Genomic DNA, 25,894 nt, shown 5'->3' on the forward strand with positions numbered 1-25,894 from the left:
GGCTCGGGAGGAAAGTCAGGGAGTCTTGGGGAATTTTGATTTGAATGCCTCCTTTCCTTCCCTGTGTGCATTCTAATCTGGAAAAGGAATATTATCGTGCCTGCTAGAGGGGGAACTGTAATATGAGTCCAGAAAGTTGCCCATGAGCCTAACTGTAGTTGAAGTCAGAGGGAATTGCATCAGCTTTTAGGCCAAGGAAACTGCTGGTCCCACCTGAGTCTTGTAAAATTAATACATCTGCTGGGAAGGAGTATTACAAAAACTACCAGTTTTGGCCAAAGCTTGTTCTCCCAGTGTTAGTTGTTGATTCTGGACTCCCGCAAAGTTGTGTAATTTACTAATCTCAGCTAACTACCAAACTACTCTTTTTTGAATTATTGTTCTTAGATTGTCATGCTAGAACTCCCAGGAGCTTGTTTTTCTCTGCTCCTTGGCCCCCCAAGAAATATCCAAGCACTGATTTGGCAGGTTTTCTGTTTTTATTTTATTTTCTGTAAATAAAAAGGTACAAATTCAAGTCTGGACTTTAGTTCTAGATAAGGTTATCTTAGCGGAAGCAAACTGTTCCAAGGTTTTTTGGCCAGCTTATTGGTGTGATCTGAAACTGCAGAGCATTCACTTGCTTCTAATCTTTTAGCTAAAGTTACTAAATATAATTTTGTCTTTTTTTTTCCCTGTAGTTATGAATGTTATAACAATTGAAGACTATAAGAGCACATATTGGCCAAAGTTGGACAGTGCCATAGATCAACTTTTAACTCAGAGTCCTGGTGACTACATCCCTATCTCCTATGAACAAATATACAGGTAAGGAAATCTTTTGAGTGCCACATTACTATTTTTTCTTTAAAGTTAATTGTTTCTTTTATCTTGCAGCCTATGCATATGTCATATGCTTTATTTATGAGGTGGAAAGTGGGAAGGTTATGTGAAGTACATTGTTGCTTAAGTGGTTGGAATGAGTGAATAACAGATACTTATCATGACACCCCATGTTAACAGGAATAAATGCTGAAGAATTAAAATGCCTAAGTGCTGAAAACATTAACGTTCAAGTAAGCTCCACCACAGTTGCTTCGTGTCATACATTAAGCAATGTATTAAAGTCTCAACATCACTTTCCTCAAAAGGGAAGAAGAGACTGGCTTAATGATTTGGAAGGCTGCTTTGTCATGTCTAGTGGGAACCAATTTGGTGTAGCAGAGGTGCAGAAGTAACCAGAAGCAGCTGGAACCAAGATCCATCCATATAAACTGTCATTTGTGTGTTCTCATCGGGTAGACCTGATCAGATTTCCCCTGTGCCCAGCCGTCCTGCAGTCAGCAGCTGTCTGAAGGACTGACACAAGGTTTGGTCCTTGATATCTCCATTCTTGTCTGGAGAATAGTTGATTTGTAGCTGGCCTGGAGCTGCAGCTTACTTTGTTTTGAAAGGGATCTACTCACACAGCAGAACTGCCCTGCAGACTAAGCTGGTGCACAGAGTGGGGACGGTAGAAGATTTGCTTCCAAAACACACTGCTGCTCCAACCGGAGTGCCAGATGCTTCAGAGACCTGGCAGTTTCTTAAGAGATTCACTAAAATGGAGATTTTTTTGTTCTGTAGGCAACAGGTGCCCAGGGTGTTGGTAAATAGGATGGAAACTGGGTATCTGCTGCTGCATTTACTGGCCAAGGTACAGTTAAAACTACCGTCCCTTGGCAGCAACACAACCAGTAGCACTGCTGTCTTGGTTTTCTTTGCCGTGGTGTTGCACTCTGTGTAACAGTGCGGGCAGCTCAGTCACCAGTTGCTGTTTCTAGAGGCTTTCAGCCCTGTAGTCTCCTGTCCTCTTGTACTTAGCCACGTTGTCTCTCCAGTTTGAAACTTTGGTTTAGGGAACCAAGTCCAAGAGTGGCAGGTGTTCGCTTCCTTCTTAACTCCGTTTAAAAACTTTAATTTCCTCTTTCCTCTCCAAACTTTTGGAACTGCTGTTAGCAGGACTCGGACATCAGCCTGTGAACCAATAATTGAGATGGTAAATTTGAATGGAGAGATGTTTTGGAGCTGTAGTGTAAGTAATCAAAATCCTTTTCCTAGCTGGAAATCCCCGATGTGCAAACAGCCATCGCTAAGAGCTAAGCCAGCATCTCCCTGTAGTCATCTCCGATAGCGGGTAGGTGTGCAGAATTAATGCTGTAACACCAGAGCATATCTGTACCCAGTCAGGGCTTTCAGGTAACTGCAGCTTATCTTTGGCATCTTTTTAGTGCTCAGAAGTTTTATTTATCCAAGGAATGATTGGTTTAAAGTTTCTTGTGGATAACCCTTATACATCAGAGTGACACTTGCAGTATTGTAACGGGGCGCAGGTGTCTGAGCCTGTATTTTACTAGAACAAAAGATTACCTGTAGTTCAGTGTTACTGATAGAGCTACTGTGTTGGTTTTGTAAGTTGTTTTTTTTTTTTTTTTTTAAAATTCTGCCTGCGGATGAAATTACTCTGCCACAGCCTCTTTCAACCATGAGGGTTCTTTTTTTCTGATTTTATTTTAGAGCATGTCCCTTTGCTTGGTTTATAATCTAGGCAATATAGAGTGAGGAAGAAATTCTGCCTGCGGATGCAATTACTCTGCCACAGCCTCTTTCAACCATGAGGGTTCTTTTTTTCTGATTTTATTTTAGAGCATGTCCCTTTGCTTGGTTTATAATCTAGGCAATATAGAGTGAGGAAGGAAGCAAAACTGCTTTTTTTTTTGTTGTTGTTGTGAGTTTAATAATGATGTTTGCCTGAAGTACTGCAGGAAGTCCGCAGCAGCCTTGAGGTTTAGATCCTCTCTGCTTCCCTAGGCTAGTTCTTTAGTCTGAAAATAAGTTTTCTGAAGTGGTTCAGACAGCTGTGTATCTCTTTTTTTTTTTTTTACAGTGAAGCTGAGCTGAAAATACAGTGGTCTTTCTGCTGACTAAAGGAATCAAGGTTTCCGTAATGCAAACTCAAAATATATTATTAGATACCCAAACTACTCTGTTTGAGCTGAGCAGTGGTAGCTGTAGGTGTCTGCTCCACAGCAGTGAGAGCTAGGAGATAACTTCCAAGGTGCGTATGCAGATATTTAGCACGGACCAACTGACCCTTAACGTATCAATGAGTGATTAGTGACTATTTCTGGCTTTGAGTCCAAAGTTACCTGTGCATAGTCACTTCCTGTTACAAGGGTTAAATACTTTGACAGAGAGATGTGGAGGAAACTGAGATGAGGAAGGTGTGAACAGCTAAGTTGTACTTCCTGGCAGCGTTGTGGCTGCCTTCCAGATAGGGTGCGATTAAATCAGTGTTCTTCAAGACAACTTACAGATCTCAGGTCTTCATCCCTCACACTCAAAGCTTACATTCTGTCCTGCCTGGGCCTTCCTTTTCCTAAGGTGGTTCGTTATGCTGAAGGACTAACAAGCTGGTGACTTCTTTGGGGTTATAGCAAGGCAAGGATGATTCACAGAGTCGGCCCACAGTCAGGAACTGAAAACAGGATCTGAAAATGGGGAAGGAACCTCTAAATAGAAGTGTCCAAATAAAATGTAAACACACCCTGCACATACATACAGAGTGGTGTTTGACTGCAGAGCCTGCTGCAGCAGCAGGTGTAGCAATGCTGTGTGTAACACGAAGCAGAGATGTGCTTTAAAACTCAGCTTAGTTACATCATTGCAAACGAAGCGGTCGTCTTGTGGAAGTGGAGCAAACCCTGTTGATGTTGTTACCTAACTGGCTGGTTTGTAAGAGATTGCAAAAATCAGTCTGGCTTTTCTTATCAGTGTTTCTCTCTTTGATCCAAATTAAATTGATACTTTTGATGTCACTGCATCATACCAGAATGTCTTTTGCAGTTGTTCCAAGGTAAGATCTGATACTGGTAGACTTCCTGTGAAAGGAACAGGATGACTCTGGCTGTTATTTAAATAATATCAAGCTACAGGTACTCAATTATTCTTAAAATATAATAGTAGGAGAGGTGTGGGATCTGTCCTAGATTTTAAGAAATAGTGTGGTTTGCCGAAGGAGCAGACTCTGAGTAGTGCTGAGTGCTGTATTTTGGGTGCTTTTGAAATTGTTAAAGGGAATAAATATGTACTTCTAAGAGTCAGTTGTAAAACCTTCCTCCAGAAGGTTTCCAGAGTGGCAAGTATTGAATGAGAGCGTTTTCTTGGCTCCTGAAGGGTTGGAGCTGGTGCCTAAACTCACACTTGCATTAGAAAATTCCAATAGGCCATAGTCTACAGTTGTTTTATTCTCACCATCTCAGTTTGTTTGTCATTGTACCACCTTCTTGATAGAAAACCGTGTGTCATAATTCCTCTGCAACGACACAGTGTTGTTGTACCATAGCTTTAGGCTTATGTTGCTCTAAAAAACCTGTGGAATTCAAGTCTGAGATCTGGACCTTGCTGGAAATGTTTGCGCGCATCCTGAGGGGCAGTTTCTGGCTTAAATCGCTCGCTGTAGCAGTACCCTGTACAGAGGGATGGAGGGAGAGGAGAGCAGAACAGAGGCATGGGGAGGACATTCAGCTTGCTCAGGGTACCAGGTGAAGTATTCCTTGGGCCTCTTGATTTTTGGCAGCTCGCTTTCAAAACGCTGACTTCAAAGAGTGACTCAAAGGAAGTAAAAGCTGCTTGGTACACGTAATGTCGGTGTTAGCCCTGATGATGATGATGACTGCCTTAATGTAACTTCTTGCTGAAAGTAATATTTGTTTTGCAGCTGGGGTAAATATGTTTTCAATACATAGCCTTCTCTTGCAGATATGTTATATTGCAGTATGAGAGCAATAAAATGTTCCTAAAAAAAGAAGGTAACGCTGAAGACCAGAGTTAACACAGCCAAGCCATGGCAAGTAGAAGCAAAGTTTTGTTGCTCTTTTACTGCACCTTCATTATGAAAACATCGGGTTTTCTTAGAATTTAGGTAACAAAGGATGGAGTAACATGCTTGTGTCTGTAATTTTAGAACTTTTGCTGTTTGTTTTTAAAATGCCAGCACAGTTTTGGTGCAACTTCTGTGACTGCTTGTCAGTGTTGCCCTTCTTTTAAAAAGGGCTTTGCCCTAGAATATGCATATAATCATCAAACCTGCTTATTTTGACAGAGCCTTCATAGGACAGACAAAAGCCAGAATTAGGGGTGTGCTGTTGACAGAATTATCCTGCCTGTTCTGAAGTGCACTGTTAAGAGAACTTATTGTAAGTCAAAGTGAAGTTGGGGAGGGGGAGTGGGGATAGACAGCCTGGGGCCTCCAAGCATAGGGCTGTGTTTAAAGGTTCAGCAATCATTCAGTTAACTCTGTTATCCTCTAAATTGAGACTTGAACGAGATATTTTGAAGTCTGTTACTCTTCATTGCAAACTGTTGTAAGTTCATTGTTTGTTCCTGTATTTGTTTCTGCAGTTGTGTGTATAAGTGTGTATGCCAGCAGCATTCGGAACAGATGTATAGTGACCTAATAAAAAAGATAACTAACCACTTAGAGAGAGTCTCAAAGGAGCTGCAGGTAAGAAGCTGCACAATCTAATTCTGTCTTTCCTGGGATCTGTGATTATATCAGAGCAGCATGTAGATGGCCCATGGAGGGGATTGTGGTTAAGACTGATTTACCCTAGCTTACTAAATCAGGGACTACTTCATTCACTAACTGGCTGTCAGACTGAATACCAGCTACTAGATCCAATTGCATGGCACTGACTGGCCCTAGAGATCTGAACCTCATGGAGAGCAGTGGCTAATCTTGAATATATAATAGATAATACAGAATGAAAGATGAGAGGATGGGAAATAAGCAGTATAATGTAGGATGTAAGTGCTGCAGTCAAACATGATCTGAGCACATGAAGGATGGGACTGGGCTCTGAGCAACCTGATCTAGTTGCAGATGTCCCTGCTCACTGCAGGGAGGTTGGACTAGACAACCTTTAAAGATCCGTTCCAACCCAAAGCATTCCATGATTCTACATCTGCCATTGCTGTGTTAATATATATAAGCTGTTTATGGTCATTGTGCATCACAAGCAGCACAAAAAGGAAAATAAAAAGGAAAAAAATGAAGTGAATTAAAGCCCGATTGTGAAATATAAATTAGGAATTACTGCATATGAAAGTTTTGTGCTACAGTTTATTCTGCATTTTTCTTGCTTATCTCTAGATGTCAGTGGTTTACAGCAGTCCTAATACAGTTTGTATATCCCTACCTTTCTCTGCAGCTTGTGTGTGCATCCATGTTTGTTTTCATGTGTGTTCCTTGTTGAAAATTCCTTCTAGGCTAGAATCTCCAGACATGTTCTTGAAATTAGCATTGCTACAGCAGCAACACTGTTTTTATTTCCTTGCAGCTTTTGTCACTGCCATAACTGATGTTTGAGTTCTGTATGGACTTGCAGTGCAGCAAGTTGAGATGACAAATGCAAAGGAACTCTAAACTAGAGAGCTCTCTCAGTGCTTCTAACGACTGATAACTAAATTCTGGAATGACAGTCTTTTAACTGTATCAGGAACTTCCGGCTAAGTGTTCTTTCCCATCAAAGTATATAGCAGTGTGATTGCTTGGATGCCCTTCTTGTCTCCCCCTTTTCCTCTTGTTGCTTTCCTTATTAAGAAAAATAACCACCCTGCTTTTAATGGGCATGGTCTTTGGGCAGACTCTGACTGTAAAATATTTAGGTCATCTCAAGCTATATTCTTTGCTTCTTTTCTCATTTCCTTATTTCTCGTGGAATGACATCCTCACTGTTCTGTAGAAGTTGGTTGGAGTAGATGGACAGAGTATTTACAATACAGCCTTCCCTCGGTTCTGCTGAACTGGCGCAGCCTGTATGTTTTGAGGCTGCTTGTGAGACCTGCGAGTCATTGCAGCTCTACAGGTTTGGCCAGCTCTTTTGATGCATCTCATGGTAGTGTCCTGCATCCCTTTGCTTTCAGTTTGGGAATACCCTGAATTCTTTACTCTGTGGTAGTCCTTGATTGTTTCCTCTAAAGTTCCAAAACTGACTGAGGCAGCTGCTTTTAAAGTTTGCTATAGCACATATGTGCTTTAAATGCTTCTGCCCGAAAACGAGGCTGTCTTCTGAACATCAACTGATGCAAGAATAATTGAGACAACTACTTAATGCAACCTTTGTCTTGCAAAAGTTTCCTTATGTAGGTTAGACACACCTTCTGGCAGCTGAGAGGGCTGTATTGCAACATGAAACCATCTTTGAGTGTATTATGTGGGTTTTGTCTGACATGAACATCACTTTGGTTTTGGGTGGTAAATCCATCTTTTTGAGCTGCTTGAAGTAAAACTTCAGTGCCTTGGAAAATCATCCTGTAAAACTGTTTTAGCTGTTGGTTGTGAAATTTACTCTAAAGAAACTATTACAAATAGCTCTTATTATCCTGAGACTTCTTTGATCTTAATACATTTTGGTGACGCTCAGTCACATGTTGCAAATGTGGTGCTGGATCTTTACCTTAGCAACAACAACAAATTACTTTGTAAACGTTGGTCACTTAGGAGTTTCTAGTTCACACAGGCAAACAATAAAAAACCCCTTATATATGAGAATCCTTTTAATGCACAATAGGTGGTATTTTGCTCTCTCTGACATAAGCTCATTCCACCTGCCAACATACTTAATCTAATTGCTGAGTTCTGTTTAATTGGCAGGGTGTGACTTGATGTGAGATTATTTTTTATTTTACATGCAGAGTTGCAAATGTAGCCCAGTATAATCAGGCAAACAATCCTGAAAACCGAAATGGCAGGCAAATGCAATGTTGTATTCTGGACCAGACGAGCAACCTCTTTGCATAGAGGTGCAACAGTTTAATGGCGAATGGATTGCGGAATAGCTGCACGTAACCAACGTGCCGGAGCAAGCTGTTTCCTACGAGAACCACTCATCAGCAGCAAAAGCAGGAAAATTGTCAGATACACATGGTAAAAGTGGGAGCATCTCAGGGGACCAGTCAGACGTGCTCTTGCCTTGCTGGAGTTTGCCTTATTGTGGAGTTGTTCTTTCTGTGTGGCATTCACTGCAGAAACTCTCTATTTTTTTTACCCTCTCTATTTTTTTTGCCCTCTGCTGCTTGGCCCTCAGCTTGCCTGGCCAGCCTGCCTCTGCTGGAGTCAGCAGAGTGGTGAGCACTCGGGTGTCCTGAGCTGGCTGCCCCAGGCACTGCTGCCAGGGCCCCATGCTCGCACAGGGACACACACTGTCTCCCTGGTCATCCCCTGCATGACTTCTGCCCTTCAGGCTGGGGGTCACCTTGTGTGGTGTCCGTGTTTGTTGCCACATGTTCCTGAAGGTCTGCTCCACAGATTTTCACCTTCAAGAAACTAATTTCCAGTGGTGGCAGAAGCATTATGTAAACTGAGTGCGTTCTCTGGTGTTAGACACTGGGTGAAAAGCAGTGCATGTTGCCTGCTGAGCAGTCGTATAGACGAGATGAATTGCTTGTTTATCAGTCCGTTGGCTCTTTGATACAGGGCCTCCTCTGTCCCAAGAATTTTCTAGCCCCTTCCTTCCTGCGTGTGTAAGTAAATGATCCTCTCTTCAGGCTGTTTCAGTCATGGAGACTCTGAGCAAGGATTGCCTTCCTTTCTTGCAGTTGATGTCTGACCAGTTTCTCTGCATTAATAAGACTGAGTTTTGCCATGTGGAGCTTCCAGTTAATGAGAATTAAATTGGCCTGATTCTTGAGTTGATCAGAATTTTGGATTTTCTGCACTTAAAAAAAAAAGGTGCAACAACGCAAATGAATGTGTTTCTTGTTGTCTTGAAGTCTGTGAGGTCTGTAGTATAGAGATAATTTTTCTAAGAAGTTTTATTTGGAAACATTTTATTGGTAATGGACATATCCCATTATGTTGCCTTTGAAAATAATGACAGGTGTTTTTGGAGGGAAGTGCTGAATCATTCTGATGTCTGAGATAGGGTGGATACACAGGCAGATGCTTTCAAATTAAATACAGCTCTTTAGAGTGAGTAAAACTACATTTTTGTTAGCCACTAGGGTTTCTGACTTACCTGATTCTTACTCACTCTGATAAAGTAATTTAAAATCAAGTACTCTGCCCATTATGTATCTCTTCATCAAAAGACACTGGAAAGTACTTTAAGCATTGACGATCAAAATGCACCGAGGCACTGACCTGGCCCATGACAAAAGCAGCAGCTTTTTTTTCTTGTGTGTGTAAGTGCAGTGAAATATTTTCATTGTAGTTAGAATAATCTCTATAATTCCTGAGAGCTAAAAAGCAGTTCTTTATCATGTTGACCTTCTTCTTGATTAGAGGAGAGAGAAAGGGGTCTATTGTTTACTGTTTGTGGCTTTTTTTTTCTTGACCAGAAACAGTAGAATTCACTAACTATATGTAATTTTTATGTATGTTTGAAGTTAATGAGACTCAGTCTTTCTCTGAGTAAATGAACACTGGTTTGCTTGCATTGTTTCTGTTTTGAATCAAACAGAAGCGGTAGAGCTAAACCACCAGAATTTCTTGCTTAAATTCCATCTGTCTAAAAGCATCAGGTTAAGTTTGGAGCCAATCGTTGACAGCGTACTTGGGCTCTTGAACGCTCCACAGGGCTTGGGGTTTTTCTTCTTTATTATGTCTTGAGATATGCATGTGTGGGTTTTTTATGAACAGTATGTTTTTTATAACGAACATGACTGAACAAAGCAGTCGCTGGCGTTGGTAGAAGATTTGCAAGGAGCTGTGCAGCCCCCAGGAGCTGCAGATTTAAGGTCTTTGCTGTGCAATGTCAGAAGGCTTCCCTGCCTTAATCCTTGTAACTTGTCAGCCTTCTGTCTCGTCAGCAGTCAAACCAGTCAGTGCACTGTATGAAAATACCTTCTCGCTGTTGTTTCCTGGTAAGAATATGCATTGGAGTCAGGTTATTGTAAAAGCTGTTCAGCTATTTTGAGGACTGCCAAATCTCTGAGAACTGTGTGCCTTGTATCACGTCACTGTGGTTGCCAGCTGTTCTTAAAAACGTCAGCAATATCTGCGGTGGACAACCTGTTCCTTCCTTGCCTTTTCCTTTCTCCTTTTCTGTCTGACATTCACCTTCCACTTGTCCCCTGTGATTATGTGGAGTTTTGCCACGCAGGGGTGAGGAGCCTGTCATTTCCTGCCCCGGCTCTCTGAAACACTAATCTGATTAATACAGATGCCTTACTCCAAACTTCAGATTAGGTAAAGCTGAACTTCTGGCTGTGGGCAGAGTTATGCACTGGGTACACGCCATAGCAGTTCTTGATATTTATTTACTCTGAGGTAATTTCACCCCAGAGTGTTTCGTAGATACATTTTTTGTCCCTTCACTGATGATTACATTACGTTTATAAGGCGCTGTGTTGTAACTGAACAGTTACGCCAGTCCGTAAGACAGAGCTTTGGACGGCAGTGTCTGTGGCTGGTTTTTGTGTAAACTGCGTAAATCAGATTGCTAATGAAGCGAGGATGAGGCTTTAGTAACGTACTTGTGGGAGGCCAGGTTACATCTTCCACCCATGTGAAGAGGCCGGTTATTACTCTGTTCATGTGGGCATTGTCTGGCTTGCTCGCCAAATGAGAACTTGCGAGCCTTCTGTCTGCACAGTCGTGTCTCGTCTCTTGCAGCACAGAGATAACACTCAAATTAGTTCTTGTTAATTTGAAATAGTTGATTCCCTGAAATGATTTCCATAGTTGTAGTAGTTTCTCAAACACTATGTAGAAAACAAATCTGTCTCTTCTATGTTCTGCCTATAGGAAAGATCAGAGAAAGAGGTGGAAAATGGAAATTGAGAACTTGCACTTCCTACCTCTTTTCTTACTAAATATGTTAAATCACTCGTGTTTCTTAAAGTTCATTTGGGCCAACTGCATGGTTTGTTAATATTGACAGTCTGTTTTAAAGAGGAGACTCAGACTGGCCATTTATCTGATTTATAATATTTAAAAAGAAAAAAACCAAACAAACCCAATCATCCAGTGCAGCAGGCATTTATCCGCCAGGCTTGCAGAAGGAATATTGCTTAATTGTGTGTGAAACAAGGCTTGACTGCTGTGAATCACACTGAATTGAGTCAGATCAAATGAATGATCAGTGCTGCAACTCCGACAGCAGAAACCAGAAGCTTAGCCATGTGTGTATCTTCATGTGTGGACATCAGAAAGATGGCATTTGACTTGAGGTGGAGGTCCCCACATTGCCAGCGTTGCCGTTAGAGATGACATTGTGATGAGCCAACTAACCTGCAGCCTTTATTGAAAAGGCTTCTACTCCTGCGTTTTTTTTTTAGTTCCTTGCCACGCCACACTGGCTGCTGCAGACCGTGATGTAATTACAGACATGCAGAAGTAAATACGGCACAAATATGTATATGAATATGTGTTTACTAGATGGAAAAGGCTCTGAAAACAGAGTTCAACAGAGTTTTGCTGGTCCTCAGAGACAATGTCTTTTTGTGTTATAAACACGTGGAATGGAGATGGAAAGGCGGCCTACACCTGCTACCCTGCTCGGAGACAATTATGTGAGAGTATGTCCCAACATTTTACAGCTTTGAACAGTTCAGAGTGCTGACTTGAATAGGGAGAGACAGTCACTCGTTGAATGAGTTGTGCTTTGGCTTGATGTCTATCTGTGGTAAAGCCTTTTAATTGTACCCTCGTCTGGTGAGGTAGGCCTGGGCATCACAGAAATTGTCTGCAAAGCAAAGTAAACAGATTACATTTTCTTGAGAAAGAAGAAAAACTGTTTTAAAAGATTCAGGCCACTTATATGAACAGCAGGTTAATTTGTGCAGTCATAGCCATTCTCCCTTTTCACTTGGCAGGCGTGGGAGAGATGCTGCAGCATGTGTGCTGGCATCTTGGCAGCGAGCATGTTCCCAGGAAGGTGGAACTGCCCATCATGCAACGTAGGATGTAAGCTCTACTGAATATATTGCTGATTGTGCCAGACAACTGTTCGCAAACAGATTCACATTGTGTTCCTCAAGCAAGGAACTGTTGTCCCTCTTTCTTTCTTGTGAGCCATTTCTGAGTTGTCTTGAGCCAGCAGTGTGTCTTCTGGTTTCATTGGTGTGTTCAGTTACAGAATGATATTCAAACTGGTTTTCAAGCTGGAAAACTCCCACATCTTTTTCATGTTCCTTGTCCGCAAGTTCGTTGAAATGCCTAGATATTTGATTTCACATAAGGGAAAGACTAATTTAGTGTACCAGGGCTCTAACTGCTTGTTTTGCTTGAAGATGTCTTGTTACATGTCATCCTTTCTCCAATGTGTTTTTGTCTTCCGTCTCATTTCTCTTGGTGCTGGGATGTTGACTGTGGTGTGTAAGGAGATTAAATGACGTTTTTAACAGCAGCCATAGCGCATTACGCTAAGAAGTAGTCGACTGAAAACGGAGCTGAAAATGTTAAGCAAATGCAATTGCATCATGATTTGAGAAACCTGACCAAACACGCAGTGCTGCCATGGACAGGTGCACTGTGTAGTTGCCACTAGAAAATTGTTCTTAACCCTGTGAGTAGTAGATGAGAGCAAATGTAGGAGAGGATTTAAACTCTCTCCCTTTATAGAGTGTCTTAAAAAAACCTCAAACCAAAAAGCTCCAACTGAATTGACAGTTTGATAGGATTCAGGGGGAGGAGTGAAGAAACCAAGTTCCTCTTCCACCTTGGAAATCCTTAGGCTAGCAGTATGTTTTTCTTTCTTTTGAATAGCTTCTGTAATACATCCCTCAGGTAAGGTAGGAGTGGATTTAAAGGCTTAATATTTTTGGGGGGTGGTGTTGTAAGAAGTAAATGTCATGCTTAATTCTGCCCCTTGCCTGTAGTTAAAACAGCTGAATGTATGTGTTATCTTTTCTGGATTGGGAGCAAGAGTGAAAAATGTCAGCCCAAGCAGTTTATTTTTTTTAAATAGCTATAGCTGTATGAATATGGATTTTTTAAAAAATGCGAGTTCTAATCTAATGAAGGCCAATTAATAGAAGAATCTTAGCAACATCCATTTACTCATGAATTTGTTGCCATGCACTGCTTTTTAGTTTATAAAATTCATGTGGTTTATATAAAGCTAGTTCCACTCCAGTTACTGTCTTATTAATGTGAATATAGAGATGTGGAGAAAATTCCTGTGCTCAAACAAGTAATTGATTTCAGACGGAGTTTCGAGCAGCCCTACAGTAACACCGTGATGAACAGAAGACAGATTGCTCTGTTTTCCCCACACAGATTATGGTAATTCATAGATGAGCTGTGAAAATACTGTTACGAATTTCTCTTTGGCTTGGGTTTTTGGGTAGTTTACAAGCCAAGCAGGAATTGAGGAGAGTTTGACTGTCAAGGATTCTTTTTGTGGTTTTTTTTTTCTTCTTTTGTTTTGGAAACAAGCAGAGTCAGGTAGTATGTGCTTTCCTGTTAGTGTCTCGACTGAGGCTTGACATGACACCCTGTAAGGAGAATAAACCGGAAAGGTACCATCTCCTGCTGATAAAGCAGCTAGCATGGTGGTTTTGCATTCCAGAGGCAAGGCCTGACTCTTGCCTGACACTAGTGAGTGCTTCCTCTGAAGCCATCAGGACTTTCTTAGCTTTTTTTGTCTTTAGAGCAGTTGTTTTCCACTTGGTTGCACGGTGGTGGTGCTCAGCAGGTATCCCGCCTTCCACTGAAGGACTCCTGAGGGTGTTCTCAGGAGACAGCAGGGTGTGCAGTTGTTGTTCCCTTGTAATGTGACACGTGCTTTGGGAGGTGAGCTAGCAGTTTTCATCGTCAGTGGAGGAAAAGGAGATCAGTCCTTAAATTGCTGTAAAAAGAGTGGCAGACTGGCTGGGTACTGTTGCCCAGAGTCTGTTCATGGGACTAAGCCACACACTGTCCAGACAACTTCTGTCTCTATTTTTTTGTTGGATTTTTTTGGTATGAAAAGTGCAGACTGTCAGTGAGAGAGGAGTGATGCCCCGTGTCAGCTATGGTCTCCTTTTGTCTGACTTGTTCTTTGAAGTAGAATTTTTCTTTTCCTTTAATCTTAGAAGCTATTTACCAAGTCTTTACAAATCAGACATTATAACCATATTTAAAGTTGAGGTTAAAGAAGAGTGAAGCAGGAATACATACTGCTTAGAAATGCAGATTTCATTGCATGTTATTTGCAACAAATTATATATGTGACTGTATATGAAAGGGAATCCTTGGCATTCATAGCCGCCTTCATACAGTGTTGGCATTTTGAACCAAAATTTGTTTGGCCACTCCTGAGAACTGCATCTGCAGTAAGATTAAAAACGTACGATCAAAATGAGGAATAACCATATATAACCTTTGGCAACAGCGTAGGGAATAACACTCTTTATTCCTTTGCCAGGTTTGCTTTCCTTTCTGAAACGTCTGCTCTGTATCGGTGTTTGCTGTGAAAATTACCCACAGGTCCATTAAGCACATTAAGGAGGGAGGCGAAAGAAGCTAGTTCAAAGGAAAAAAAACTTTGTAAATTTAGAATACCTAGAGCAAAAAGTCAACATAAACTCTTAACTGATCTCTTGGAGCTGCTGGTGAATGTCCATACAAAGGTTGAAAAATCTGCTTCGTAAAGATAAGAGGCTCGAGTTCTGACAAGGTGGTTGAGATGCTGCTAGCCTTGTGTATTTCTCATGCCACAGACGCTTTGGCTTTAGAAAAATCTTGGAGCTTGTTTTCTTGCAACGTCCCAGTCACTGCTGTGTTATCCCTCCTCTTCTGGCTTGGCGCTGTCAGAGGGGAGAATGGTGCAAGGGAAGAGTTTTTCTTCTCACTAGCAAGCAACACTTTGTCCTTGGGTGTGTATAGGTGTGTATATGTATAGGAACAGTAGAAACTCGGGCAGCTACCCACCCCCTCCTCGAAAAGGCCATGGTAGGGAAGGCAGGAGTTGGGCTAGAGGCAGAGCACTGGATATGGGTGGGTTGGGATGGAGAGGGGCATAGTGGAGAAACACGTTACCCCAGCTCCACTTCCATCCCTGGGTGCGCTCTCCTGAATGCTCTAACGCAGCAAGCCTGCATCCTCCAAATAAATATTTATAGAAGAAACGGTGGGTAGTGCTTCCCATTTTCCTGGTTCCCTTCTCGGTTTCACTTAGCTTGCTGTGGAACAGAGCTTCCTTATTTCCTTCCGGGGGATGCTGTACGCAGAAAATAGCAGTGCTGCTGCTGCGGGCTCTGCAAGACCTATCATAAAGATGGCACATTTGGGTTTTGTGCAGCAAAGTTTTGCTTGGGACTAGGGGGTGATGCTGTGTGGTGGAGCGCTGCGGATCTTTGTGGGCCTGATCTGGAGTGCAGGACACCCTATCTGAAGGCATTGCTTCATAGTCCCTCCAACATAATGCCCCGAATACTTGCCTTCCCTTAGGTGACCCAGCAAAAACTTTGAGGTGTGTTGGGTGAAGGACAGTGTTCCCCAGAGCTGGAGAATGTGCTCCTTGCCAGCCCAGATGTGAAGCAGCAGCTCGATGCCACCCTGCTGTCCTGGAGTAAACGCCTGCGGGGGGGTCAGAGCACACGCCACAGCACTTGTGGAAATTTGGTTATGGATTCTAGGGGTGGCAGATAGTTCTTTCAAAATGAAGGTCTGGTCTGTAATAAGTGTTTATTTGCATATGCTAAATGCTGGTTTGGTACAGACGTACTGTATTTCTTACTGATGTATAGTCCTGGGCAAAAACCAGTTCCTGAAGAGAACTGTCTTTGCTGGAGGGAATTATAGCAGAAACTCTGGAATGATGTGTGGCTTGCTTTGTGTGGATTTAGCTTATCAAATTCTTTGTGGTTCCTTGAGTTTGCTGTGAAAGCATAGCCCATGCTGTTCCAGATCTTTCTCTTGTTCACATTACAACCTGACTTTTACGGTTTCTTGCAGGCCAGCCCTCCAGAGCTCTATATTGAAAGATTTAACGTAGCTCTTGGACAGTATATGGGAGCATTGCAGAGCATTGTGCCTCTTTTCATATATATGGTAAGTTTTAGAAAATTATTTTCAAATAAAGTATGTCCATACACAAGATACTGACTGAAAGTAAAAGAATAAAACTGAGCTATAATGATTTTTAACTTGTAGAACTTATGATTTATGCCTGGTTTTGCTACCTGCATAAGTTGATGAAATTCTGTGGGGAGAGGAAGATGGCCAACTTTTAAATACGGAGTTTTGCAATTGGTTTCTGCCCTAATATTTCTTTCTGGGGAATGGGGGGGAATGGTTTTTATATTAATTGTAAAAAAACTCTTCTCAAATAGTTAGGTCATTATTTATACCATTTTGAGCAGAGTATTTATTGGTGTGTTATATGTTGGCTTGGTATTTTGGGCAGGCTACAAAGATGATTGTTTCTTGCTTTTAAGTGGCACAGATTCAGACAAGACAAATGTCTCTCGGAAATGTCTGTGTCACTTGATAAAGCAAGTTAGAGCATTGACTGGAGGAAGGCAAGCTTGTGTTCAAGGCACTCTCAGGCATACTTGCAGAGGTTCAGAAACTATTGGATATAAATGTCATGCTGATTTTGTAATTTATATTCTATACCTCTGAAGAAGTTTATAATTTGCACTGGTTTTGTCAACGTGCCAGAACTTTTGTTGCTTTTTTTTGTGGTAACGAGTTACTTACGCTTGAGATTTGTCATTCGCCTGGAAACCATCGTTGCACTGCCATCACTTAGAATTTAAAAAAAAAAAAGGAAATATTTGTTGTGGAAGAAACTTTAAAAAAACATTTAAAGTGATTGAGATCAAATAAATCTCAAATTCTTCAAAATTACTCGCATTAGTAGCTTCCCATAGTTTGGCAAGCTGTGTCTGTTAGACACATCTCCTACGTTTCAGTGAGTCTGTCTGAAACCAGGTAACTTGCTCCAGTCTTTCAGCAGTAATCTTACCATACAGATGAGTTGCATTAAATGAGGAATTTGCCTTTTTTGAGCTGGGTGTCACAGGATTGTTTTGGTTGGAATAGACCTTTAAGCTCATCGAGCCCGACTGTTCCCCCAGCTCTGCCAGGTCCCCCCTGACCCCTGTCCCTCAGCACCACCTCGACACGGCTGTTCAACCCCTCCAGGGGTGGGGACTCCACCACTGCCCTGGGCAGCCTGGGTCTAACTAACTAACAGTGTTAGCCTGACTAACATTGATAAAATGTTTGTGATAGAAACACGAACAGACAGGCTTTATTTATTTTATTTATTTGTCTATATGACCAGACAAAGTATAATCGCTGCATAGATTTCCGTATTTTTCCTGTGCACAGTTGTGATGTGGTGTTTGTACCTTCAAATAAGGAGTGATCTCTATCCCATTGTTTCTCTTTAGAGTCCGAGTCTAACTGATATCTGAGCATAGCAGAAATGGTTAATGAGTAATAAACAGCCCTGTAAAATTAATAGTGAGATAGAGTACTTTCACTTTTCTTTGTTCTCAAAAAAAGAATTACTATCATTTTAAAGGAGAAGCTTCTTTAAAGCATGACTGGTGATTTGTTCAGTAGTAAAACTCCTGCAAACACTTTCTCATTAAGTGACTTAATTCAAGTTAGGGCTGAGAGTGAGTTAAGTCTTAGTTCCTCTTGCTGCCAAATGCAGTGCTGATTTGGCTCAGCTCTACAGCTGGGTTTGAGGGCTAATGTCAAATTAAGGCTCATACTTTTTCTCTGAAATAATTTATTAATCAGTGTTGTGCACAATGTGGAAAATATCTCTAGAGAAGTCAGGACGGAAAGTGTTTTTCCTCTTGTTTTTTTCTGTATGCATTTGGAAGTACTTTAGAGTACAGCCACTCCTGCAATTTTATGCTGTAGTATCTAATCGAGTTTTCTCTCAATACAGCAGCAGCAGTTTCCTTTATTTAGAGAAGAAAATACAATCAAAAAACAATTATCAGAGGTGAAAGCCTAATTATTCCACAGTATAAAATAGAGCTTTGCAGTTACTTTAACATTTCCAATGTATTTTTAAGTGTAGAGGACTAAGTTGTTGAGTTCTGCCTTTTTATCAGAAGCTGCAGGGCTTTCCTCTTTTGGTGGTGATGTGATTGCTGTATTCAGGAGTTCCCAAGGCTGTCAAGTTGCACTGATAAGCTTTGTTCCAAAAGGATGATTGTAATGCTGCTTAGGAAAACTCATAATATGCATTTAAATATTTACAGTATCTACGAAGCCAAGGAAAAGCTAAAGCTTCTTTTGTATGGCTGGAACACGTGTTTGTCCCTTGGTGGCCAGGCAAGGCACAGCATTTTGCCTTAGGCTTAGTCCCCTGTGTTTTGATATCAACAGCCGTATTTTATTCTCCTGATACATAAGAAACCATGTTCTAGTCACCTGCTTGTGTATGGGGACCACAGTGTGTTTCAAAGCTTGTCTGGAGTGGTGGTTGAGAGGACTGACTCTGCAACTGAGGGAGTTTTCTTTCTCCTTCTTGCTAGGAGTGCTAGTGGTTTTCTTTGTCACATTCTGGTGCATTTTTTATGTGGCTACAGCCTTTATCACAGCTACAGACTTTTCAGGAAAGCATGGAGACCCAAAGTACTTTTATCCCTCCAAAATTCTGTGGGTTGAAGCACCTTCGGAAGTTCTGAGATATAACTGCAGATAAAGCAGATTAAACTGGAAGTCAGCTTAGCCCACAGTGCTTTATTCCTGAAAGTGATTCCTTGTGGATAACTGTTTGCTTTGTAAATCTAAATGAGGTTACTCTGGATGCTCACAGATTGTACATACCACAGTATGCTGCTCACATGAATGAATAAAAATCCTATTTCCACTTTAAGGAAAATTTAAATCAGCATTTAGATGATAGACTTTTTTCTAATAGGTTCTCAATTGTTAATTATACTGAGAGATATAACTGAAAATCTCTTATCTTGTGGCATTAAATGAGCCTAACGTTTGAGAGCACTGTGGTTTTAGGATAGTTAAGAATTCTTTCATTGCCTCATTTTTCTCTTCTTACTGTGTGGTATTGCACTTTGTTGCTTATCAGCTAGAGGGCATTTTGTGTGTGTCTGTATACACAAATATATCTGAGTATATCTATGTGGATGAGAAGTGCTTTTTTATACTGTTTTTTCTCTTTCAAGTATTTATTGCTCACCTCTTAATACTAACACAATTATGTGTCTCAGTGTTTGCCAGATTGCAATGGTGTGGTGGTTTTTAGAAGGAATGGTTCTATCACATTTGATCATCTCAGTTATTAGTTCTGCTTACCTACTACCTGTCAGTTAGACCTTTAGGTGACTTGACACACTTTTCAAGAAATACTGGTACAGTCTAGGTAGTGACATCTTAAATAGAAAATCTTCCTGCTTTTCTACTAACAAGAATGGGAAGGTAACAGCTCTTCTATCTGCTTTCAGCGCCATGGATTGGAAGAGAAGTACTTAGTTTAGGTGGTTTTTTCATTGTCTATTTAAATCCCTGCAGGTGTAACATCTTTTTGGAAAGGTGTTTCCAAGTGAGTAAATGTGAAGAGTATTTTACAGCTGTTCTGTATATAAGTACTGTGTTGTAACTCTTCTCCTTGAAACTACTGGGGTTTTTTTGCTGCTTTTCTAGTTAGGAAACTGAAGGTACAGGCTTTTCAATTCTTAAAAGCAAGCATCACAGTTTGCGCTTGTTGTTTCCAGCTGCTTTTAATGTAAGAAAGTCTGCAGGCTGGGAAGGGGACAGAGTGAGTTATTTCCTTAGCTGGGTGCATCTCATCTGTTAGCTCATGAGAATCATTGTCAGGTTTGGTTCAGGTCAGGCTCGTGCTGAGATGCTTTGGTCACTCCTGTGTGTCGCACCAGTGGGTGCGTGGTAGTATGGGGTCAGGAAGCTGAAGGTGGGAATGGTTTAGGAAGATCGGTCTGGTGTGAGACTGTAGTATGGTGTGTAGCTTGACACTTCCTTGAAGATGTGCATCTTCAGTTGCTGTGAATTTCTGTTGCCGTGGCAATTCGCCATTGACCAAAAATGGTACCAGTGAAGTGAATTTGTTTCTTACAAGCCAGGTGGTTCTGTCTGCAGAGCCTTTCCCTCCATCCTGTTCGAAGAACAGGCCCAGGTTGATGGGAAGCAACTGAGTAGTAGCCCTTGATAAAACCTCTACAGGTGGGATAGCTGCAGGAGGGAACTGGCAGTAGGAAGTTACTGAATTTTTTAACCTTTTTAAGATTGTGGTCCATCCATGCAGCAAACAAACTTCAGCAGGGGCATTTGTTCAGTCCTTGGATTGTCATTGTTTTAGTAAGTTCAGCTTTCATTAAAGGTAAGTAACTGCTGCTAATGCTTGTCTTGAAATTTTAGTGGTTCCTGCATGGACAGTTTATTATGGTATGAGTAAAGTTTTGGTAATGGCCAAGAGAATGAGTTTCACAAAAACAGATTGCTCTTACGGTGTTCTGAGGGTGTGTTCCAGTTATGTTAAAAGCTTTAGTGAACAGGAAAACTCCTTCTCCCTTAAGATATCCCTTCCTGTAGTAAATGTTTCAGATAACTGTTCCAGTACGTTATTTTTGATTGTTGATTTTCTGTTGCAGTTTAACTTTTCTGTATAAGTTGTCCAGGTGAATTCAGTTGTTCTACTTCCATGGTAGTGTAGTAGCAGTAGGAGATTTATCCTGAAACAATTAGTTTTCCCAGCATTTAATCCCCCCTGTGACTAAAGTACAAGAAATCTTACTATTAATTGTGGGCCGAGGACTGAGAAATAACACCAAGTAGTACATTAGGTGTGGAAGCCCTTAGGGAACTCATGAGTAGAATTTCCTTTGAGGGCCGAAGAGGTGAATTTATTAATGCTGAGGGGGTTAAGATGATTGAATCCTAACAGCTTTAATGTAGATCGGTTTTGCATGGATTTGTATATATGACTTACCTCCACAGTAGATTAATTCTGATTCACTATCCTCTGAGATTGTTGATGAACCGCAGAAGTGGGGAGCTGCACTGATGAGTTGTTACTGTAATGTACCTATTTTAATGGCTTAATTACTTTCAGACATTGATAAAAAAGTTTTCTTTTATTATCAACATGATGTCCAGCCCTATTTTGGTGTTGGATCTTTCATAAAGTTCTAGAATTAGTGATTTTTTTTTTTTTCTTACGAACTCCCCATTCTGGATTGATACAGAGATATATCTGTAGATATAGGAAAAACCCAAATGCACGCCTGTATGTAAGTTGGTTCGTTACTGATAGTACCACATGCATTCTTAACTCTAAATACGTGTGTGTTTTGTTGTACGGGAATGTTCTATTTAGTGGAAGTGCAGTCGCCAGGGAAGCACTTTACAGGTCAAATAGTTTACAGCTTTAAAACTTTGAACTGTTTTTATTTGGGGAGAAAAGTAAATTTACTTGATTCGCTATTCTGAAAAACAAACTTGAAAACTTCTGTCTTATTTTCCAGAATAAATTTTACATAGAAACCAAGCTTAACAGAGACTTAAAAGATGACCTTATAAAGCTGTTTACGGAACATGTTGCAGAAAAGCACATTTACAACCTAATGCGTAAGTAAACCTGTTGAATTTTTCTTACAATGAGAGTCTAGAAAACTGCAGTGCTTTTAGATGTGGCAGCAAACAAGGAGAAAATGGCAAATGATTAGTGAACTTAAATGCAAATTCCTGTTTAAGACATCCACATGAAGAAATGTATCACACTTCAACGTACTTTACAAAAAATAAGATTTCATATAAAGTAACTTTTCTTGAGTATCTGGGGGAAACTGGTATGTATTTGCCCTTATGGATTGTGATTATGAAATAACTTTTTTTTTTTGTCCTGTTGCTTATGCTGGTAGTCTTTCAGTATCAAAATATTGACAGTTATCACTAAGAATATCTTGTGGTCAAAGAATCATGATACCGCTGTGGTGGTTGTCATGACCTACTCGAGTACTCTCTGCTAATTAGTGAACTACATAATGCTGACCCCAGTTTCCCCCTAAGCTGATGGGTTAATGCAAATAGAATGTACATCAAGTGACAGGCTTCCTGTTAAGGGCTCCTGTGGCGAACCGAACTGCTGAGTTTGCCTGCAACCTGCCACCATCAGTGTGTGTTTGTGTGAGCACAGGGACCTTGCTGCTGGCCTGTTTAGCTCCTTGAGAGGCCAGTTAACAGAAGCAGAGCTTATCAGGCTTGGACTTGTATTGGAAAAGTTTGCAGAGTGGTGAGCAGTTGACCAGCGTGCTGGGAGAATTGCAACTGTAGGCGCTTTGTGCAGCGGGATAGTTCTGTGCCTGATACTGAGCCTAGTATCTAGCCTGGACTACTCCTGTCTGTGACCCAGCCCTGCTGCAGTGTCCCTGTTTTCATCTAGCTGCTCCCTTCCTCTTTTCTCTAATGCAGTGGCTGCCTGAATGCTAAATGGAGACCAAATGATGGGTGATTAGAGTTGAGTGAGCTGCTCCTTTTGCCTTTACTTCAGTGGTAAAGCCCTTTTCCCCCAGTGAAGGGTTGGGGGAAAGAAGCTTTGCTGTGTTTTTTTAGGGTCACTGTGAGTTGGCATCCTGGGAGAAGGGTAAGTGAACAAGGTGACTACCCTGAGGTCAGGGAGCCATGGTGGGACATCATCAGCTCTGACGCTGTCTTGTCTTGTGGAAAAGTCTCTTCAAGGAGAGCGCTTAGCTCTGTAGCAGATGAGATCACCTTGGAAGCAGCAGGACTACAAGCAATGCCCACCCATGGACCTGATGTTTTATTTTGTGCCAAAGAGGCTTAACAGTATCAGGAAACCTGGCTGAATGATTGCTGCAACAGGATCATGGGAAGTTCAGCTGAGCTTGCCTTTAAATTAAATACACTGAAGTGTATGCATTTTTCAGACAAAGAATACATCAGTGTGATTTTGTTTTTTTTTTTATTTTAATGGCAAAGTAAAGGTAACGCTGGTCAAATCTTTAGAACATAGGTAACGTTTAGGTGTGTGTTGCTACAGAATTCATTTTCTGTGGATAATAATAAGAGAATCAAACACAAATTGGAGATGAGCTATTGAAAGGAAAAGACCCATAGGTATGTGTGTGAAATCTGAAATACTTCTCCCCAGCTCTGTTAGTTGCAGAAGTATAATTTAAAAAAAAATAACATTCAGAAGTAAAAATGAGCAAATTCCTTGGATTTCAGGTCAGTCTTAGCATCAGTTTATTAAAACTAGGTTATTTAGTTTTTATCTCACTCCTAAGTAAAATAATATATACTGACATGTATAAACTCCTAACCTCGATCTGACTTGGTGTTAAATCTTGGATAACAAGATCTTTAAATTGAATTAGAGTATGCCTAAATAAAATTATAAACTTGCTAACAGGCTCCTGGAAAGTAACTGAAGGCAGAGAGCACGTGATACGGTACTGTAGAGGTATTGAAAAAATTGCAGTATTGTATAATTTTCTGCTGTTTTCAGCCCTTCTTTCTAGTTTGCTGAAATTCAGACCATATTATGAAAGTATTACCTTCATTTTAGGAAGTGTAAGGGCTCTGTGAAAATAGGCTATAAGTCCATGTTTGTTAACTACGTCCCCGTGTCATTGTCAGTGCGTTTCCTGATGTTTAATGTAGATTTGGCTCAACTGAAAAGTGGTTTTGTGTTAAGGGGGCGGGGAGGGGTTAGAAAATAAGGTTTTGAGTGGTTATGCTTAGGAAATTGAAGTCAATGACGTTGTAGTCTATATAGAGAAATGAAATTCTGGGGCTGTTTTTTAAAGAAGCTGCATCTGCCACGTCAGTCAGGAGAAGCATTCCTTCCCTCCGTTTTATAAAACAAACAACAAAATTGGTTTAATCAGTTTGTGATCTAGACTCAGAGGACAAGAGTAACATCTGCTCTTGCTATTGAAATTGTTTTGCTCTAAGATTCATACAAAGGGGGTTTATTTGTAGTATCTTGTCATTCTATCAGAGCCTGGGTGCTGGCATTTCTGTTTGAAGTCATGGTCACAAAGGACTGGAAGTACATCCCAGATTCATTTCATTTAAGCAGAAGTTCCTGCTCCACTTCAAAAGCCAACGGGGAAAAGATGTCAAAAAAGCAGTGCAGTTCAGATCTCTCCCTTAGTGTTTGATCTTGCTTAAACTCCCGCTGGTTGAGTCGGCACTAAGTCCCTGTGCCGTCTGGTTGAAGGCAGGAAGATGCAAAATGAACTCCTGGTACAGTGGTCTCTGTGGTAAGACGCTTACCTGAGCACTTAGCTGGAGAAAATAGAGTGATTCATTATTTACAGAGGAAATATTGCCCAAGTGAACTTGGACAAATTTTGCCTGCACAAATACCAATTTGGTTCCATTTTTTTGATAGAGGAAATAGTTTGTGGTTTTTTTTTTAAAAAAGCTCTACTACCTAGAGCACTTCAGAGCAGTTAAAGTAAATACATAAAATTTGTGTACTACACAGATCCACGTACGCAGTTGTGTACATGGATTTTTGAAATGCTTTTACACTTGCATGTAATACCAAGTCAATGCTCTTCACATTAAAGTGGGTATATTTGAACTAATGGAATATAACCTTTTTTTTTTAACAAAGCCAAAGCTAGTTCTTGCGGATAAGCCTGCTGTTCTGAAGGGCTTGGGAGAAGTTGTTACGTGCAGAGCTGCTTAACTGAATGTAACAAGCAAAGATACAGTGCCTTACTTACAAGAAGCTTGAGAAACAGTGGAGGGAGAAGGTTCTCAGTGAGAAGAGCAACAATAACTTGACCTGTGGGTGAAAGCAGGTTTAGAATCTGACAGTCTGAAGAAGAGAATTCTTATTGTTTGCTTACAATGGTGTTTGAGGCGAAAGTGAAATGTATCTGGTTATAGCACTTGCAAGTAAGTAGTAGCCTTAGCATATCACTGTAGTACTTCAGCCACTTACATCTGTGCGTGTACGAGCTGTTTCTCTCCTGTGTTAAGCGTTTTGAGGTGAGGATGTGGTTTCTGCTCTTGTAGGAGCAGTGTACTTCTAGATACCATTCAGTACAAGCTGGTTCTTCCCAAGGAAGCGTCTGCCTGTACTTCTGGACAGAAGTTGCTGAAGTAGGAAGTCAAGTGAACTCTATCAAAAGTTAACCAACTTTCTTCAACATGTCTGATTTTGTTCCTATTGACAGGGGTAAGCAGTGAACATTTATGTTCCCATCTTTTGGTCCAGTGTGTCATGACTAGATCAGAGAAACAGGCGTGTTCTATTCAGAGGAAAGGAAACCTTTTAGGCCGTGGCAAAAATGCTACAGGATAAATAGAGCCCAGGACTTCATGGATCTTAAAATTGTTATCAGGATCTGAGGTGGCAACGTGGCCTGTGAATTAGGCAATTCCCTAAGATTTACCAATTCAGAACTACAGCACGGGCTTGAAGACATACGAAATATAGGGAAGATGATGACTGAGGGTTAAAGCATTAGATCTCAGCTTCTGACTGTCTCGGATTTTTGTCCATGGTATATATCAAGATAATGAGAGAGTTAGCTGCTGAAACCTGCGCATAGCAGGGATTATCTGTGTGTAGATTCTAGTAGCACATAGGCAATTGTGGAATGTAGTTCTCCATGTCAGTGCCCAGGTGAGTTCACAGCTGATACCCTGTGTTTAAAAAAAAAAAAAAAAAAAAAAAAAAAAAAAAAAAAAAAAAAAAAAAAAAGTATAATGTGTAAGACTAGCAGCTTTTCTCATGGTTTTCCAAGAAGAAACGTTTTGGTAAAAAGTCTGGAGAAGGGGAAGGAATCACAGCCCTTTTCATTATTGCAGTTTCTAATTAGTTACTGGGAAACATGTTTCTCTAAAGAGTCTTACGTATGAGAGCGTTGTTTCTTCCCAGTTATGTCACTTGGATTTGGCTGTGGTGAAGAGATAGTGCTGCTCTGTTTCCTTAATTTTTATTTTCTTGCT

At 40.9% G+C, this 25,894-nt stretch overlaps 1 protein-coding gene across 1 annotated transcript in view; it reads left to right on the forward strand.

Moving 5' to 3' along the window:
- Positions 1-680: 680 nt before the first annotated feature.
- The window catches only part of CACUL1 (CDK2-associated, cullin domain 1), a gene marked incomplete at its 5' end in the record, with an annotated part of 43,503 nt that continues 18,289 nt past the window's right edge, over positions 681-25,894 (forward strand). Inside the window, 4 exons of the mRNA XM_010138370.1 lie at positions 681-807; positions 5,422-5,524; positions 15,905-16,000; positions 21,427-21,529. Of these exons, the coding sequence (XP_010136672.1) occupies positions 681-807; positions 5,422-5,524; positions 15,905-16,000; positions 21,427-21,529 (429 nt within the window). The remainder of the gene's footprint in view (positions 808-5,421; positions 5,525-15,904; positions 16,001-21,426; positions 21,530-25,894) is intronic.

Source organism: Buceros rhinoceros, unplaced genomic scaffold, assembly GCF_000710305.1.
Source record: "Buceros rhinoceros silvestris isolate BGI_N320 unplaced genomic scaffold, ASM71030v1 scaffold6996, whole genome shotgun sequence".
In the NCBI taxonomy this organism is placed as follows: domain Eukaryota; kingdom Metazoa; phylum Chordata; class Aves; order Bucerotiformes; family Bucerotidae; genus Buceros; species Buceros rhinoceros.